The sequence below is a fragment of the Centruroides sculpturatus genome, unplaced genomic scaffold, assembly GCF_000671375.1.
Source record: "Centruroides sculpturatus isolate CEXI.00-Female unplaced genomic scaffold, Cexi_2.0 scaffold1914, whole genome shotgun sequence".
In the NCBI taxonomy this organism is placed as follows: domain Eukaryota; kingdom Metazoa; phylum Arthropoda; class Arachnida; order Scorpiones; family Buthidae; genus Centruroides; species Centruroides sculpturatus.
The window spans coordinates 43,155-64,455 of record NW_019386099.1 but is presented as its reverse complement, the minus strand read 5'-3'; the positions used below and the strand labels follow the sequence as shown (position 1 = coordinate 64,455).

The 21,301-nt window shown below is 32.2% G+C and overlaps 1 protein-coding gene across 1 annotated transcript in view; it reads left to right on the top strand.

Moving 5' to 3' along the window:
- Nucleotides 1-12,271, top strand: part of LOC111613578 (mucin-2-like) — a gene marked incomplete at both ends in the record, with an annotated part of 42,934 nt that extends 30,663 nt beyond the window's left edge. The window contains 2 exons of the mRNA XM_023354930.1: nt 5,544-5,781; nt 12,166-12,271. Coding sequence (XP_023210698.1) covers nt 5,544-5,781; nt 12,166-12,271 — 344 coding nt within the window. The remainder of the gene's footprint in view (nt 1-5,543; nt 5,782-12,165) is intronic.
- Between the last annotated feature and the right edge of the window lie 9,030 nt (nt 12,272-21,301).

The following is a 21,301-nucleotide window of genomic DNA, read 5'->3' as shown; positions in this document are numbered from 1 at the left end:
CATCAATGGCGATAGACGTCCCTCCGCAACTGGTAAACTGCAGACTGGATGGATGCCTTTGCGCGCTTCTTTATAGGCCGAGTGGGGCGTCTTTAAACGCCGCGAGCCATTACGTTAAACCCTAATCGTTTCTATTTCTGCTTAACAACTAATCTTCGTGCCAAGTTTCGCAGCGATACTACAACTCGTCGGTGCGCTAATTTTTATGACAACGATTGTAGTTAAATATTTATGTCATTTAAACCCACGTAACGTTAAACAAGACCGAGGAAAATAAAAAGATTAAAACGTATTTTGTAAATTGGATAAAATTGACCTGTGGTAGCCGGGAGCAGAATGATACGCGGATGAAACCCACAAACTACTACTGGGTTGATAGGAAGAATATATTTTACCGTATTTTTACTTAATGTGTATAAAGCTAAATTCGCTTGAGTATGTTTTTATAATTATTTCGCACGGAATAAATTGATGATAAACGATACGAATCATTTTTCGTTTTGGGGAATCGGGAATAATGTCGACTACTACGTATTTGCGAAGTAAAGAATACTATTTGGACTCAGAAAGAATGGATGATCAAAATCGGTAAACAGACAAATTGCTATTCCTGGATGTTTTCGTCATTCCTCACTTGTTGTCGTCGAGGTGTTTATGAAACGTTATGCCAAACGACGTGTAAGGAAACCAAATTTATCATAGGCTAAATGATATAAACATTTGATATAATTAATTTAATATTATTTAAATTGGATGTTTTGGTACCACTAGCGTTTATTTTCACCTCGTGCAACAAATTTTACCGTTTATAAGGAAAATTCAATAACGCTAATAATTGTAAGTGATTATAGAGGTAATTGTATTTTCCCTCAACCACATTATAAGGAAACGGGTGAAGTGAAGACTCGCTGTACTTTTTGCAAAAAAGCTGCCTTATAAACTAAAAGCTCGATGGGTGGTATTGGTCGAGGCACCCAACCAATGCTACTTCTTCACCTAGTTTAAACAGTAGCTATTTATTGATAGAAAATGTAACGCGGATGTATCGATTTCATACCATCTTCTGACTTAAAGTTATTTAATAATCGAAAAAGAAAACAACTTGTATTTAATTAGTATAAAACAGATTTTAATTCGACAGAAGTAAAAATCGAGAGCGTAAATTAAAACTGTAACGACGTCATTATATTTCCGGCGTTATTTATACGGGAAAAGGACGAAAAGTAAAAGTTTTTTGTGTAAGCGAGGCGAAACGTTGGACGGTGGAGCCGAGACTAAGGTGTGCGAAATGTCAAAATTGCAACTGGTATCGATGTGTTAACGAACGATTGTAAGAATTTGAGGAAGTAACCGATTCGTTTACCAAGGTTCTTAAACGTTGATAACTGAATTTATTGAAGAAAATTTGAATTTTCGAAAAAAAGTAAAGTTTATTACAGATGTAGCGGATTTCCATTTGTCCGTAGTTAGTGCAAATAATTCTAATATACTTTCAAACACCATAACCGTGTATTTCTATTAATAGGACTTATTATACTGGTGTATAGAATTATAGCAACACAGTCACACAGATTAAAATTGGTTTATTTATGATTACCTGTAAGATTAGTTTATTTATGATTACCTGATTATTTATGATTACAGGTAATCATAAATAAACCAATTTTAATCTGTGTGACTGTAGCTATAATTCTATACACCAGTATAATAAGTCCTATTAATAGAAATACACGGTTATGGTGTTTGAAAGAACAATTTGATTAAATTAGGACATTGATGCAGATTAATTAATTCGAATATACTTTACAGAAATTTTTCCTGCTATTAAAGAAAAGGCCAAGAAAAATGTTTCAGTTACGAAGAGATCATAGAAATATCATATCGGAACGGAAAAGCTTCAACTAAATTATAGAAAAAGAAGCCGTAAACTTTCCTATCACTGGCAATTTTTGCGCAGACAAGTAGTTATTTAATTCAAATGATACAATATAAAGAAGAATTGTAAGATATATATTTTGAGAAAACATTGGTAAAAATGAACACTCGGAACCACGTCAGTATCATTGACTGTGGCCACATTCCTACCGGAAAAGGTCGCTGTCTAATTTTAGCCCACTGCGAAATTGTAAGGGAATTTGTATCAAATAAATTGTTTTTATTCTGAGGTAACTCGAATTATGTTAATTAATTCTAGGAAGTAAATGACATTTGTTTTCTGTACATGGTTCGAAGAACAGTTGTTTCCAGAAATTTAAATTAGAAAAAAGTGTGTCTCATCGTTCAAAAGAATAAGAGAAAGATTGGACGTCGTCATCAAAAAATATTTGAAATGTTAAATTAAAAAGAAATCGGTTATTTCTCTGACGTGCTAAAAAAATACAAAAGAAGATTTATGGAATTGTCAGTCGATACGGGTAGACGTGAAATAATCCATTTCATCAAATGTTTCGTTTAATCTTATCCACGTGGACAATTGACTTTAATTGTTGTCGAAAGTGTTACCAATAGTTACCGGAGAAATGGAGCAAAATACAAACTAAACATTGAACAGTATTTAGCAAATATTACCAATATTTGATAACTTCGAACCCTTACTATCGCTTTTGAATATGCAAACGAGACCCAAATCTATAATTTTGAATGATCTTTTATGCGCTATTTTCGCAGTTATCTTCGGGATTAAAATATTTGATAGTGCAACGTTCCGGCTGGGTTAATTGACATCAGTATGAGTTTTATAAGGTCTATGCAGCCTCTTAATCGCCGAACGTAAGGGATTGCAGCGGCTAATTTCCGACACCAAGTAGGATACATTTACTACTCAACTTTTCGAGAGTTTTTTCTGGATGGCAATAACGCAGTCTTGTATGCGAAACTAAGATATGAGGATGGGGTAGCAAATGACGAGATTTAGTTGGAAAGAGTCACTCGACGGAATTAACTACACTTTAACATTTGTTTGACTGCGCGGTTTGTACAATATGTGACACAGGTAAGCAAGACGTAGTATCAGCGGTTATGTGCTCTATCCTGGCGAAGAGAGGGAGTTTACAACTTTCGGTATTTTAAGAATCCTGATAAATATACGGTTAAAAGCACGAGAGAAAGTTCTCGAAACGTAGAGCTTCCAAGTCGGAAGACGATGCTTCTTGCCTCGGATGGTACTCAAGCAGAATGTAGACGAAGCCCACAACTGTAAATGCCACGACAGAATAGGAATGCACAGATTGGGTGTATTTAAAATTTCAGCATTCGTCCAGATACATTCCGCCGAATGTGACGCAACTGCTGGAGTTTTCGAGAGAACACAAACGCCCAATGCCGGAGATATGGGGAAAAGAAAATGAAGAAAAATGGCTAATGACGTGGAGTTTCACGTTATTTAAATGTTATTTTTGAACGTATTTAATGACAACAAATTAATTGAAATTAATGACAACAACTGAAAAATGAATATTTCGAAAAAAAATTGGGATAAAGTTTTTTAATTTCTTAGGTGTTTTAAAAAACAAAATAAATTCTAAGATTACTCTTTAACAACTAGAACAAATTATATGTTGTGTTACGTAGATATACTAGTATATTAAAATAATGTATTAATGTACTGACCAAATTTATTCAGTGTGTATTCGTCAACAACTAAATTAAATTCAAAATTGTTAACGCAAAATAGAATTCTTACCGCCGTCGTAGTGGCTGCCATCTTGTTTGCTGACGTAGCGAGCACTGATAAAACGCTTAAGCTGAAGTCACACTTATAAAAAAACACAACTGAAAACGTATACTGAAAGCCAAAACCACAAAAATTTTACGTCCCTCACCAGTAAAATTTGTGGATAATCCACTCGAGATGCGCGCAGTGGAAAAATTTCTGGTGATCACGTGAAGTAGTCACGTAAAGTGTAGATGTTGACCAATCAGATTATTGGGAATAATGACGTGTTTACAACGTCACTGATGTCGCTACTGTGCTGTTTCAGGCTGAAAACGACAAACCGCGTGAGCTGCCCAGCTGCCATTCTGACACCTCCGCTGATAGTTACATCTCTTCTAGTAACGTGAACTGGCCCGGTAGATGGCGAAGAGGTTTGTTATTTTTTTTTATTTCGTTTTTCTTTTGTTTTACGATTTTACATGCGAAACACGGAATTCACGCCGAACGGAAAATTCCCATTACGGTTACGTAAGCTTTCTTTTTTTGTAAGTGTGATTCCAGCCGGAAGTTGTCTGAGATTTTGAACAGAGGTGCTGGCTCCGCGCTCAGATTTTGAATACGCCCTTTAACACCGATCCAAACAGTTAGAAGAACGGGCGACGACCGACAAGAATCGGCCGTCTTCGTCGTATTTAAAGGTGCGAATTCCTTAAAAGCGATTATTGTCCAGGAAAAGGTATCGCTATCGACACTGAGAAAGCGTAAGTAAACACTCGACTTATAAAGTTGACAGATACTGGCTTCTGACGGAGTCTTCATCGGGTGTTTTTCATTCGTTTTAGATTTTCACAATAGGTTAGTCGAATTAACAAGAGTCTTTTAAAAATAAAGTTTCTAGCATAAATATATTTTACGTTTGTAATATAAGCGTTAATCAATCTATCAGAAATATATGTGTATAGTGTATATGTACTGTACGTCGAAATGGTAGCTAAAAAGTCAAAAGTCGTCGTCTGATAAAGCGGCTTTAATACGGCAAGACTAGCAAACCAATGACAAAGGCTGTTACATTTTTGACCTGTTCCTGATTTATCGTAAAGTTGAAAATTATTGCGTAACGCGACTTCTGTTTACCAAGGTTATTTAAGGAGGTAAAAGTGCAGGAAAAAGCCGTTGAAAGGCTTATCTGGCTTCGGGTGGATTTCGGATTGACTCCGTTTCAATTAAAAAATTTTGAAATGGAAATACCCCAGATGATGTGGTGCGGACGGATTTTCCACATTGGCCAAACTAGTCAATGTCATCCAAACGCTCTTTTAATGTACTGTACGTAAGACGAAAAAATGTAATAAATAAACATGTATGGTCAATTGTAATATATTGTTTTATTATTATTAATTATTAAAATTCGAACTAGTTGCTCTGTTGTCCTCTATGTTTTAGGCAGAGTGGATTTACATTTCATTTTTACAACTATTTGGTGCAAATTTTGAATAGTTTTTCACAACAATATCCTGTACAACAGTTTCGTGTTGACCGTTTGATGATGTTTGCGTGAAATTTCTTTTTAACTCGACGAACAGACGAAATGAAAAATTTGGCTACGCTTTTCTCTCACATACAACTGGTTATTGCCATGACGATTCATTTTTTAACTCATATATACACTGTTCGGTAGCTAGAGTGATACTTTTTGCCTGGTCACCTATAAAATAATTAACTTATTTGGTTATTTTTAATATTGTGTTATTAACATAAAAATGATAATGTACTGATAGATCTCGCCGTATTGTTTTGAAAATACTTTATTAGTATTAAGAGATTTAAGAATATGCAAATGTTAAATACTATAATAAAATTATCTTACTGTTTGTTCTTTATCTTTTAGCCATTGAATGTCCCGAAGGGATGATACCGGCAAAATGCGGTAGGGAATGCCCAAAAACGTGTCAAGGAACTACTTATTTGTGCAGCGATCAAACTTGCGTTGATTCGTGCATTTGCCCGGAAGGAAAAGTTCTCGATGCGATCAATAACATATGTGTCCTCCAAGAAGAATGTCCCTGTATTTTTGAAGATGCAGAATATTCTCCCGGAGGAAGAAGAATTCAGGATTGCAATGAATGGTATTTTTTAAAATATTTCTTTATCTATATGTTGAATCTTTCGCTTCAAATTAGAGAATTATGTGAACATAATGTAAAACAATACAAAACTTGATTTAATGTTAAAAAGCATTATGGTGATACATAGTATAATTATTTTCATAGTGTTTTAGTTACTACTATTTACGATCTTTTGATTTCTGAACTTTAACTTTGCGTTTTTGGTCATTGTGACGTAAAATATTTACAATTAATTTTAGAAACTGATACGAGGAATCTTCATATTTTGTTTCTATAACACACGTAAGAAACAATTTGTAAGTATTTTTTAACGGATGTTTAAAATTCATAAGAACGATACTTTTGCTAACGTTGTAGTTTATGTTCCTCATTTAAAATACATATTCTAAGTGTTTCGCCGTTCTTTATTTTTCCCCTCTTACCGACTTCACATTATTTTGAATATGGCCTACGTAAACAGATCGAAAATTGTTCCAGTTGTAGCTCTAAATATTCAAATTCGCTTTGTGTATGTTTGTAATAAACATATTATAGAGTATTTTGTTTATTTTGATTAACTTAGTTTATTAATGAGAAGATAATTGAAGCAAACACAATGCAAATATATCAGGGTTAGCTTCATCCAATAACCTGGATATTTAAAATTTGTAATAAGTTATAATTTACTTTATAACATAATGTGCAGCGTTAATATGCCAAAATGTATCTGTCTTAACAGACCATAGGCAACACGATGTAATGTGACAGCGATTCGAATTTTCCCAACTAGAGAAGAATATGGTCCAAAAAGAGCAAAAGCTTTCGTAAACTCAACAGCAGAATATTATTTATCATTCAATGAGAAATGTACAGGGTGGTAGCAAAAGTCTTTTCCAGTCAATTATCTTACAATTTAATAATGTAATCACTGTAGATTATTTTCCGATATATCTTATGTCGGCCGTGCGCTAAATTACTTTCGAACTTTCGTTGCCTTCTGTTTTCTGTCAGACAGGGCTGTTGTAATGTCAGCCCATAATTGAAATACAGCAGGATTGTCAATTACAAAATTATTTCAAATGAAAACGTACCTGACGGTGGGTTTTAAAATATTAAATGGGATGTCGGATAGGCGTGCAAAATCATGGATATGTTTAAAAATATAAATTATCGATTAATTATCGATAAATTTGTAATTTTTAAAACTGTATTAAATAACATAAGAATAAAAATAATATTTAATTTTAAATGTATAGAGGAGAAAGTGGTATTATGGAACCCCAATTACATTTTAGTGAATTGTAAACAAAGTATCATAAATACACCCACATTTTTTGTGCGAAAAGTACTGGTAACTATTAAACTAAATGTTCCTAATTGGATTTTTCGCTGGTGTAACTATAAGTATGGTTTTTGAAGACTTTTGTACAAAAAGTCAGAAAGTAAGCTTAGAGAAAATCGGGTGGTAATATGGAACCTTACTGTATATTTTCAATAAAAGGCTTTAATGTAGCCAAAAAACAAATAGGAAAGGACAAAAAATATTAAATAATTACCAAATTATTTACTTCAATGTATTTTATCGCAAAAATGCTTTTATAACAGAGCAATATGACCTCCATCAACAATATATATTCCGGCAGCTCTTTTTCGATATTCTCGGGAAGAATTGGCTTTGTACCTAGTGTCTTTTCACATATTGCTCTGGAGGAATGTCTTCTTGCAAATAGAAGGTTCGGAGGAGTCGAGTTCCATATTACTGTAAAAGCGCCAATGGGATCCGTATTTCTTGCATCGCCATCTCGAATTAACTTATGTCTGTCGAGACCAAAATTCAAAAAATGGGAACATCGCACAGATTAATATGTACCTCTAAGCCTCTGGAACGGAATACGTGCACCAGTGAACCTACAACTACGCGATTTATATTTTTAAAATAATTAAATTCACTTAGCATTCAAAACTTGGGAATTTTGAAATAAACAAATTTGCTGATTAAATGCGGACAGCCGTTTAACTGAAGTAAAACGAGTTTTCCCCTCGCTATGGATGTCTGCCTAGTTCAGTTCAGTCACATTCCGCTACAGTTCGCCTTTATTATCAGTTCGAAATGGGATGGTTCCAAAATACCAGCAGTGTTCCATAATACCACCTTCTTTTCTATTACAAAATAGGATTTCAGCAAGCAAAGACAATTCAGTGTTTTATCTGCTAAAAGTGTACGAAGTCTATTATACAAAACCTATAAAAAGGAACCGGCAGTCGAGTAAGCTCGTTTATAATGAATACAACTTGACCGGATATATAACAGCAAGCGTCTTTACCAAAATTATGCCACTATGACCAGTTCAATCGTAGATGTTCGTCTTTACTGACATCCTAAACCAAATTCTTTTTTCCGTTGGTTGTTTTTGTCGTTATTCTTTCGATTTTGCGTAAAAATTCACTCCTTCCATCACTTTTTAACGGTCTCTTTCCAAGTTGATTGAGTGACGATGTCGTTGAAAATTCGTGCGAATCGATTTTGCCGACAGAATCGTTGCACTTGCACGAGCGAGCCACTATAATATTTCGGTACTCAAGACTTTTCTTTTGAGTAAGAAGTATAAAATACTTTGGGTTGCCAACTAACTTCTTGTTTTCCAGATATAATTGAAAGCTATACAATAGAAAAAATATTCTTGAATTTTCTTAGGATATGATCCTTTAAATAGTGTAAACAATGACGACTACATTTCCCTTAGAACGACTAGTGCAATTTCAATGGACATACGAGATTCCAAACGAGCGTTCTCTTTGGCACGTCGCTTTGATAAATAACTCGAATGGGTGCAGAGCATCCGCAATTGCTTGCAATTGTTCATATTCTTCAACGCTAACTTGGAGTGGCTCTTTCGTAATGGGAACCAGTGAAATCAATGCGGGTTAATGAAGTTCCGAAGCTAAATAAAGCGTTCACATGTGGTAATAATTGAATTCCAGGGAGTTGGAATGTCTAGCAAGAGTTTGAAGAAGCAATTAAACTCTAGCTGACTAATTTAAAAACAATAAAAACTAAAACCTGAAAAATTGTTGATTTGTTTTACTTCTCGACTGCCTTTTATCACGGACAAAGAACAAAAAACACTCAGAGCAGAAAAATATTCTTTAGTTTTGAAAGCAAGCTATGCATTTCGGATGATTTTACAAGAAAGTTCTTTTACACCCTCTGTTCTAGCTGTAAACGTAAAAATATACGATTTCAAAATTTAAAAATTTCAATAATATTACTACCAACTTACAACTAACCTTATTTTTATCAGTTTTCCGATCGAACATCATTTATCAACCGACATTCGTATATATGTGGGTATTTATTTATATATCTTATCACCAGCGTTCTGTTTCCGTTCCATTGTTTGAATTAATAATGTTACTTGCATGTTTGATCTCGACATGTTCTTTAAAAGTTCGTAAATACAAATCTTTTTGCGTATAAATAATTTTTACATTATTACTATCGATAGCACGTCGAAAGTCCTGACAATGTTTAAACCACGAAGACTGTTTAAATTTTAATTTAATTGAGGCTTGATGTTCACGATTTCCAATTCTCAATGTTATCCCGGTTTTACCTATGTAATTAACAGGATTTACGCATCTGCAATTTAAATTGTAGACTATCCTAGCTTCTATAGTTATCATTTTTTTATTTTACCAAGTTTATTTTATATTTAATTTAAGTTTTCAGGTTAACAGCGAAAATAATTCCGAAGTTTTTAAATTTATATTTGTGTTTTTTAAATAAACCTTTTATATAAGGAAATAGTACACATATATTATTTTCATCTCTATATTTGACATTAAGCTTATAATTTTCATTAACCGGCCGGGGTAGCCGTTTAATAAAAATCTGTATAACAACTCGCCTTGATCCTTAATCCGTTCTTGTAATTTTGTTTTTCTAGTCCAAATCTCGAATAAGGCCGTTACCATATTATTAATCTTTTGAATTGCTAAAGTACAGTATGGTTTAAAACTTAGTTTTATGTACGTTGCAACACTATTTTAAATATGAACTTATATTAATGCTATTACTTTAGATGCGAGGTCTCCGGTACACTCCGTCTGACGTGGGTGATGACCGTTATTAATCGTTGAAAGATGATAATACGTCAATACCTCACCTTTCTCAGAAAAATGTCACTTAGTTCTGCGGACTAAGAAACAAATGAAAGTATAAAATTTTTTCCGGAGTTCATAGGAGGGTTTAGTTTTAACGTAAGACGATGGAGTTACATATAAAAGAATTGAACGAGATAATGATTAAACGATATATTTATTAGAAAAGAATGACGACATTTATATAATTAAATCTAAAGTAATATAAACATACGAAGGTAACAAAATATTTCAAAATAAGCGATCCTTAAAAAAGAATAAATTTAAATAACAACCTATTAACTAATTAATTTCGGGAAGAGTTTATGTAATTTATAGCTTACATTACCTACGCGCAATTTTCTAGGGCAGAGAAGTGAACTGATGTCTGGAGGGGAGCGCACGGATCATTCTTATAATAGGAACCTGCCTCTTAAAATGTGAAGTAAGCTGAGCTAGGTTTCGGTTGATTAAACCGCACTAAACTAGGTGGCTTAGCTTATCTAGCTTAAAAGGGCTGACGTTCTAAGCATTCTATATATTGGTTTAATATCTATTTTATGTAGTCTTAATATTACTAGCTGAAATATTTATAGGTGAACCCGGTATATATTTTATTTTTTTTAAATAAATAATTCTAAGTTATTTAAAATATATTCTCTAAATTCTACTAATGGATGTCTTTTATCTCCAGGTTTACGAATTTTTAATCTAATTGTACGTTTCGGATTTCTAATTTCATTAGTGTAATATTTTTTTGTTTTTACATGGTGCTAATGTTTAGCCTACTTAACATATTAATGCAGATATTCTTTATACAGAAAAAGGTTTGTATTTATGTACATTTAAAGAACATGTCGCATTCAAACACGCAAATAACACTATTCATTTAAACAATGGAATGGAAACAGAGGGCTCATAGTGGGATATCGAAATAAATACCCACGTATATACGAATGTCGATTGATAAATGATGTTGGATCGAAAAATGGTAAAAAGGGTTATTTCTAAGTTCGTAATAATATCATCGAAATTTGTAAAGTTTGAGATTGTATATTTTTACGTTTACAGCCAGAACGGGTGTAGAAGAACATTTTCTGTAAAATTACTCGAAATGCATAGCTTGCTTTCAAAAATAAAGAATATTTTTTTGCTCTGTGTTTCCTTAGGTGTTTGTCCGTGATAAAAGGCAGTCGAAAATTAAAACAAATTAACAATGTTAAAGGTTTCCGTTTTTATTGTTTTGAAAGATTGTTTCCGCTGTATTGCATATATTTTAAAAGTATGATTAATTTATATTAAATAATTGTCTCAAATAACGAATTGGAGAAGATAGAGTCTCAACAAACTATACAACAAAGACAAAAAAATCGCGATCACAACTAAAAGAGTGGACTAATTATTTTGTGGTATGCATTTCGGTCTTCACTATACCCACTTTAGCCACTATTACCCAAATATATATATTCGCTGTATCTAACTTAATAGTTAAAGGTTACATGGATATATATTGCTAACTGTTTGGATAGAAGAAAATGTAATTGGATGTAGGTATGAACAGTTACTGTAGCAATATACACTCTGTAACTTTTCGCTATTAAATTGCAGAGTTTTGAAATAGGACATGGCGTGAATTTGCCGGAAAGAAAGAGGCCATCTTGGCATCTCCCAACCAAGGAGAAGCGATCCGTGATCAAAGGAATCGACGTCGATTACTTTGTTCTTGTGTTTTGTTCGTTTCGGCGCCCATGATTCGTTAGCATGCGCTATGCTAGTTATTTTTAAATTTCTGTTTCGCTATTCCGTTCGGAGCGGTTAATCGCCTCAGGAGCACGGATATTGTACTTTTACCCACTTTATATCAAAAACGAAATGACGAACTTCATCTTTAATTACATTGTCAGCTCCTCATTGCAAATAATGGAAAACGCAAAGCTTTATCTCCATCGAAGTTTGAGAAGAAAGGCAATTCTGAAAGCCACACAGAAGAGGCTTGGGTTAAGCTCTGCCTCAAAAATTTTTATTTTTGTACGTCAGGATGTCATTTTTCAATATTATAATTTTTGCATCCAGTGGGCACAATTTATAAAATTATCCAATAATTTATTACCAAGAAATAAATAGATACCTACTGTTTATAGAATTGTACAATTAAATTAATTTGTAACGTGTAATTATTAATAGGTAGTCATATTTTCCTATTAATTTCATTATTAGTAATTATATAAAAAGCATAACTGATTATTACTTTTATTTTATTCGCAGTGATTGTATAAAAGGAAAATGGTTGTGCACCAACAGGCCTTGCGAGGCGCGATGCGTTGTATCGGGAAACAAACATTACACCACGTTCGATGGCCAGAGATACGAGTTTATGGGTTCTTGTTCTTATTTCTTAGTATATAATAAGGAATTTTATGTTCTGCAACAAAAAACGAAGTGTAGCGACCTGTCCAGTAGTATCGTTTCCGACAATCGAGCCACTTGTACCAAGGCCATAGTGATCAGATACAAGAAAGATGTATTCGTGTTAAAGCGTTTCGAGGTCAGTTTTCTTTCTTCTTTTAACAATTTAAAATACGACATTAAGTTTATTGGTAAGTCTTTTGGTGATAGATCTATGTCAACAACGAAGAGGAAACTATCCCCTACATAGGAGAGGAGGTATTAATCGATAAATTATCACATTTCATAAAGGTAGGGATCGACGTTTCACTATTTAAATTTTTTTCATATTTTCAAATTATAAGATTTGTTAATAATTACTTATGAATTAAAAATGTATGTGGATAAATGTAATTTCTGTTTTTCTTTTCTCTGATATAATATATAAAAATACTATCTGGTATAAAGACATAACGAAGAATCTGGTAGCAATTCCTAACCAACCGCATTTATTATGTAGCAATTGCAGTGTATTATCAAGATTTAGGTTTTAATATTTTTACTTTAAAATTTAATAAGAAAAATATTTCATATATTTTGCAGATATAAAAAGAATAAGTGTTCCTATACATTTCATTCATCTATTATTGTGATTTAATAAAAAAGTGGCCAGGACAAATAAGATTAAACTTACAAAATTTAAGAGAGTTCATAATATAGGCGGTAGACAATGTTGAGGCTTACGAGTAGCCTCTAAGAAGAGTTCGACTCTGCTATGGAACTGTTAATTTCCTCATTTGCGTGCAAAGGGACAAAGAAGACGTTTTTATATATTGTCTATATCAAAAATTTTAAATTTTGCGAGTTAATTATTGTAGCGTTAAGGAACGTAATTCGGTTGTAATTTTTCTCAGTTTACAAGTCAGATTATATTTGAAACCTGAATATGGATAAATAATTGTCGTATGGTACTTAACTTTCAATTTAAGTTATTTTTATAAATAAATGCGATACGAAATTGTGTACGTTCATACAGAGTAAAATTCTTAAAATACCTTAAAAAATTTATTCTTAATTCGATAAATCAGAAAATCGCAATAACTCCCATTAAAGTTTTCATCAATACATTGTTTTTTCTCAGAGTAAATGTAAATTTTTTAAGCAGTTATTTCAGTTCAAGTGATTACAAATTATTTTAGTTCAATAGAAAAGCTTAAACTTTTCCTTGTGTTGATGATTATTTTATTCATCAATCATTTGTTACAGAAGCGAAGTCATACATGGTCTGCGATGATCACTCTCATAATAACAAAACCGTACTATCACTCTATTAGAATAATAAAAGAAAATTAAAACCTGTTAAAAATTAATAAAAGAGTTTATGTGTTGCAAGCGCGTGCCATTGATTGGCTGTAGCAAATTAGCTGAGCCGCCTCTTCTAATAACTAAATGTGTCTTATTTTGTCAAAGTGCTCTTTTCTGCCAGTAATAGAGTAACACCTCCGCTCTTTTGCAAATGCTAGCTTAATATTTTTCGATTTGTCCGCTATTTAAGAAATTCTTGCCAACATTTTGAATACCGTGGGCTATTTTTTGCTAAGTTTATTCGAATTTATAACTGCAACAAAAAGTGTAATTTTCAGTTTTAAACTATGGAATTACTGCTTGTTTCCTTAAACTACAATAGATAACGATATTATTGTTTTAGTACGAACGCATTGTTCATCGCTTTTTTCCTTTATATACTTTAAACAAAAATTTAAAGGGCAAAAATATAATTCGTTTACTCAACAAGTAATGAAATTCAAATTTGAAAGTTTTTGTTGTTTTTCCACCGATGTAAATGCGTAAACTCTGATTTGGTTTCATATAATTATCGTTATTGTTATCGAATTAAAGCAAAAATAAGGAAACAAAATCAAGTTCAAACCTTTCTAATTCAATGTAATAACTGTATTTATTGACTGTTATTTTAAATACAGCGGAACCTCGGTATACGACCTTAATCCGTTTCTGGTGTTTGGATTTATACCGAATAGGACGTATACCGAACCAACCTTTCCCATAAGAAGTAATGTAAAAATGATTAATCCGTTCTCATGTAAAAAAATGGCTGGTTTTAAACACCTCGCTTTCCTGGCTAGTTCCTGCTTGATTTTTCACGAGATCAGCGTGTATCTTTTTAGCTTTCTCGCAAATAATTGCTTCCGATACGCTGTCGATAGCACACTGTTTTTCAGTTATTCAAAGCAAAAGCAATTTTTCAACACGATCTAATGTCTTCGATCTATGTTTAGTAATTGATTCGCAGCGTTCGCTTTCGCAACGTTAGCAAATTTAATAATGCTTTTATTTTTCACGATTGTCGATATCGTCGTTCTCGGAATACGGTATGCAACAGTTACATCTCGAACACGCATGCCACCTTCATATTTCTCAACAATCTCTTTTTTCAGTTTCATTGTGATTTCAGTCATTTTTTTATTTTTCTGTTGCCCTTTTGCAATTCATGATTAATGAAAATAATAAAATGTTACTTACAAATTAAAATCAGAAGAAATTTAAGAAAGTTATAAACCATAGCACTGCGAACGTCTAGTCCGGTCTAATACACTGATAGTGCTACTTGTTGGCGCGTATAATTGAATTAAATCGTAAACCGAATAAAAGTCGTAAACCGAGCAAAATTTGTTTCGTCCAAAGAGGACGTATTCCGTATTGGACGTATTCTAAAGCAGACGTATACCGAGGTACCACTGTATTACTTTATATATTTTTTATGCCAGAAGCGATATGAAAAACAAATGTGTCGAAATAATTTAAATAACTGTATTTATTCACTTAAATTTGATAGAGAAAAAAGTAATTAATTTACTGTTTTTCTTTTTTAACCTTTAAAGCATATTTAAATTTATATTTGCCAGACGGCAGTTCTATAACACCTAAAGTACTGTACGTGGTAGATGATATAGAATTTAATATGTTAAGACACGCTAGACGTAACAATACGTACACGTGGAGTACGTAACGATACATATCATGACTTGGCTACTATTATGAACTTAGTTTTTATTCTCTCTGTTTTAGTATATAGTAATAAAGATTTGAATTTGTTTAAAAATCAACAAATTATTTACATGGGACTATCCGGCTGTCTAAAGTTTGTAGAAGTAAATTACACTAAAAACATTACACAGCTGTATTTCTTATGCAGTGTTACATAATCAAATGAAAATGATGACAAAAATAAACTCACATCAATCTCAGGATTAGTATACAAAATATTTATAAACTTAACAGTTATGACGCTAAAGGATTTTACCTAGTCGAAAAAGTTGCTAACTGAACAACAAAATATTTAAAAACAGCTTCTTCGTATATTCAATACTTTATTCATATTAATAAGAATTCATCAATGATATAGAAATAAATATTTTCAAACTCCGTGTCATTTATTACTTACGAATGAATTATAATATATTATAATACAAATGATACTATAAATTTTAGTTAATCATAATTTATCGTTACGCGTATAAAAGTAACAGGTTTGTTGTATTGTCGATTAGGTGGATATGCCCAATGGTCTTACTGTGTTTTGGGATAAAATGAATCGTATTTATATCGACGCCATGCCAGATTTATACAACAAATTATACGGTTTATGCGGTGTTCTAAACGGCGACATTAGCGACGATTTATTTTCAAGATACGGAGAGAAAGAAACCAATGTAGAGATTTTCGCCGGCAGCTGGAAAGACCCAACAGTTGAGTGTAGAGAAATTATGCTAAACGTTAAAGATTTTTGTAAAAGTGACGAAAAGAGATTAGAGTTGGCCGAAAGAGTTTGTTATCCTATTCATATGGATACATTTGCAGGTATGTTACAATATACTTTTCTATTTCTCACTGGAAATTATAATTAAATATTTTATAAAGCCACGGATATCGAACGATTTACCGATAATTACTTAAAATTGAGACATATGAAAGTATTATATACGATAAATAACGATAATTAACTTGTATCACATATCATGGGTGATTTTTACACCAGACATTTTCAAACTGTTTTAACATAGAAATGGTTTATTTTCCAGATTTATCGCTTTATGTATATTCTTTTGCAACATTAGGCTATATAGTAATGAAAGGAGATGTATATTGCTTTATTGGTTTAAGATATTTTTCCAGTTTTAATATATTTGGGATCATATGGACTTCGTGGTACCTTTTATGTTATATACCATGTAAAGTGGAATTTATGTTAATTTTTATAATAAAACTTCATTTAAATATTAACTACTTGTATGGCTCATTAGTTCTTCCAATGTGACATTAATTTCGCTTTTGTTTTTGCATGTGTTAATTGTTTCTTGCTATTGTATAACGTTTTACTTAATGAATGGAGTCATATATATTAGTGATGTTAGATGGACAATACCGAAGAATACTTTACTACGGGTTGTGAATATAAATAAATAACATTTACTGAATGAATTATTTCAACAGATTAAATAAAAACATGTTTAAACTTTGTAGTTTATTTGAAACTAACTATTTCTGTCATTTAGTAAATTTAATCATAACCAATTAAGAAATAGGTTTAATGATTATTAATACTTGTACGTGAAATTATGTTAAAAACGAACAACCAGAATGTAATTATGTTTGAATATCAACGGTAATTGTTGTCCATTTGCTTTGGATCAAAGTAGTTCCGTGGAATCAAAAATTACTTGATTGTATGGTCCCTGATACCGTTAGAATGTTTTAAGGTTTATTCCGCTGCAATTAAAAAAATGTAGACCTATAAGTTTGCACTGTCTGTCTCTTTTCTTTTTTAATCTCGACTTTCCTCTATGTAAGTTCCGTTAAGAAGCTAGACAGATGATAGTCGACACCAGCCATGAATAGCTAAGGGGCAAAAGGTTTGGTTAACTATATTCAATCTTATCTTCAGATTTACACCAATAGTCATGCTATTTCAATTGAAATGTTTTTCCTAAAAGGAGTTAAATAAAATAGATGATGGACACAGCTATATCGCTAACAGGAAAAGTATTATGCACGGGAGAAAGACCCTACTAATTTGAGATGAGAGCATATATTTTAAATTAAATAAATAAAAAATATTATTAGAAATTGCAACCCGGCATTGTGACGATGTTTACTCAAACGGATAATTTGAAAACATTATGCAATTGATAACGTGAAGAATAACAAATTTTAAAAACTGTATATGTTTAAATAATATATAATATTATTTGTCATATGTTTGAATATATATTTAAACACGTGGTATATATATATATATATATATATATATATATAGTGGATAATATTAAAAATCCAACTTTGTAGACAGTTCTGTACCTACAGATCATGATGATATTATTGCTGTTTTAAAGAAATTTGATTTTCTAATGTAAATTTTAGACGAACCAACAAAATTAAGTCGTTTAAAAAAACTATCCTGAATATTCTGCAAAAGTAAATGTAAATAAATGTTTATGGCTCCTTCCCACATCACTCTTTCATTTTTACTGCGGTCCTCGTGTAGTCTCTTGGAAGTGGTAAGAGTCAAAAATGAATAGAAACGAAAAAGTTATCTAGAGCATTATTCGTCTCGTATTTGTTCACTGCTCATTTTTTCGGAATATTTTTTACTGCCATCTTTATTTTATTCCAAAGTGTTTACTCAGTACTATAATATTCTTTTCGCTTAGTTTTGTGAGCCCTATGTACTTGTGCTCACGAGAATATGTTTTCTTCAGATTTTTAAATTGGTTTATAAAAATTACTGATCGTTAAGAAAAATTCCTCTGTACTAGTGCATTTTTTCAGTTTCTATTTTACCTCGAAATCATAATGTTCCACTTTCATCAATTAACTGAATGAAATTCACTTTGTAAACATACAGTTATGAAAATTTTTTGTTCTTAGTAAAAGAAATTTTAAAAATTTAACGTATACATGTAGGTTTTATTACCTGTATGTATCTTTATTTACGTATATGTAAATGACAATGTTTAAGGTATAATGTTAGGTTATTTTACTCTACATTGTTTAAATTGTCGTGTTGTATCGATACCGATTAATAGCATGTCACTCGCATCATCCTAGTATTACATTCGGATTTGTTTAACGAATGACTGAAAATGTTTACATGCATATTATAAAATTAATTTGTATCATTTCCACATCAAATTCTTTACACAAACCTGTGAGACATTCATTATATTTGATATTAAGAGAGTTATTTATTATTTGTGAGTAGTTCGTATTTATTTAACGAATTATAATTATTATTAGTAAACTCTTATTACGTTGCTACGTGTTGGATTCTAATGCAAACATGATTTTCGACAGCCTGCCACATATCGGTCGACCCGCATGTTTACTATAGGGAATGCGTTGAAGACATGTGTTCTTGCTTGACGGGAGATTGTTACTGTTCCTCTATTGCAAATTATGGCGTAGCCTGTGCAAGAAAAGGAAAAACAATTAAATGGACAGAAGATATTCCTACCTGCGGTAAGAAAATTTTATTTTTATTACAGATTAAAAACTTGTTTGTTGAAGTAGCCTTCTACTTTAATAATAGGGAGAGTTTGTGTTTTGAGTGAACGTGGATACGAACTGATTTAACTATTTTTATATGTTCTGGCGGGGATATAATCGTGAAACGAAATTTCGCATCAAAAAATAGAATTGTAAATTTAGAATTTTCAATTAGCTTGCTTTTTCGTAATAAATGGTAAAATTATAATAGGTTGAATCGAAGGAAGTTATGTTTATTCCTGTAACAACTTTTAAACGTTACGACGAAAATTGACTTTCCTACAGAAAAGGAAACAATTATTTATTAAAATTTTATACCATAATTTTACCATTTTTAGCAACCAATTGTAGCAGAGAAAAGTCAAGAACTAGGCTTTCTACCGTAATGTTTACATTGCGGTTGTAAAGTATTGCGGGTTGCTGACTTTATACGAATCAGCAGAATGTAACCGTAGTATTTTAGATGCAATGTATAAAAGGGTTTAATGTATTACCGATAAGTAGTGATAAATATAAAAGAAAAGTAAGAGTTACAAAATTTATTTTTAAGTGACAGGCGTATACAATACGATGTTCTAAGATATATATTGATAAATCTGTCTGAGTATACGTTTCTAGAGCGCTGATATACATAAAAAGAGTAGATAAATATTTATAAATCAGGATAGGATTAATTAATGTATACGTTGTATTTATCCGTATTTCGTAACACCACCTTTTTGGCATTAACGACAGCCCAAAGTTTGCAGTCTGCTGTCAATAAGGCTTCGAATAACATCACGACTAATGTTCTAGATCCAGGCACGAACAATCACTTTTTCAGCTCCCGTTCTGTGGAATAGTCTGCTTAATAGGCAGTAGTTTGAAAAAATCGTAGATTTATAAACTATCGCCATCGTTCGTTTGACCGTCCGTCAGGATGTCTGCCTCTATTTCCTTAATCTTGATAACAAAGTTAGATAAATGAACGTCGAAATCACACGTGTAAAGCATCTATAGTTTATATACAGAGTGTATCAGAATGACGTTTTAAACATTTTGGAGATTGTAGAGGATGAAATTTTGAACGTTTTGATTTTGTACGTTCCATAACCGGAAATGTGATATAAAGTTTCTACAGCGGTAGGAAGTGCTTGACCGCCCTTCACTTTGGTAGCTACCCTTCCGTCCATTGACGTCGTGTTATTGTTCTTGATTTCTTCCTCTGAGGTTATGTAAAGTTCCTTGTGTACGCAACACCTATAGGAACAGTTCATGAGCTTACGGAGAGCATATTTACAGCATTTAATACCATCAGAGGAGAGCGTGTCATCTTACAGAGAGTCGGACAAAACATGGTTCGTCGTTGCACGTTATGTAACGAAGTTGGTGGTCGTCACATTGAACATTTACTCTAAAGTAAATGTTCAATGTGACGACTGATTCGGTGTACAGTTTGATTATACTCTACTATTTTGTCAATAAAACTTGTCATAAATACTGTATTCTGCTGTTTCATTCAGCATACCGACTGCAAAGTGCAAAGTGCTGTAAAATCTTTATATCACATTTCCGGCTATGGGTTCCTTATATCGAAACGTTCAAAATTTCATCCTGTACAATCCTCCAAATTTTTAAAACGTCATTCTGATACACTGTGTATATGTTTGTATCGAAAGTTTATATTAACTATATATATAAAGTTTCGATGCAAATCGGAAGTCATGTTATTTGAATTCAAATTTTTTTCCTTTGAAAATAGTTAACTTGGTTTCTGTATTAACATTTTAACTTGGTCATTTGAATAGTTTCAAACCCTGTTACCATGAATGAAATTAACTTCTATATCTTTGTAGTAGGTAAATTTATAGTTTATAAGTACAAAATGAATTTTCCAATAATTGTTTATAATATTTGTCATTAGATGAGGTGTGTGAAATGACAGTAAGATGTGTTTATTATGTCACATGTATTGTTGAAACACTCGAGAACTGTACATTAAAGCGCTCTTGTCGAAAGTAATAATTACACCGAATTTCACAAATAGGGTTCAAAGAAAAAGTTTCACATTTTTACAAAATAATAGATATTTTCGATGTCGGTGTTTTAAAACCTGTACCGAGAGCTGGGCTAAAGTAGTCATTTTCTATGCTAATTTGTTATACCACGTGTTCCAATATACACCGCTGTAGATTGGAACACGTCGCAACGCCTGCCCTCATATTCTCCTCGCGCTTAGAATATAAGCGTTGTTAATAAGGCTGCTTCATGATTGTGACCGACAAGTGCAATATGGTTTTATCTAGCGAAAACGATGGCGATATCGCGCTTTATCAAACTACTCCATTTATGTGGTTTTATTGCATTTTATAAATTGTGTTTCTTCACCATGGTGCATAAATTTCGTTTCACGGAAGCATTTACGATCAGCACATTGATTTCCGATCACTTCTATTTATGTTTCTCACACCGT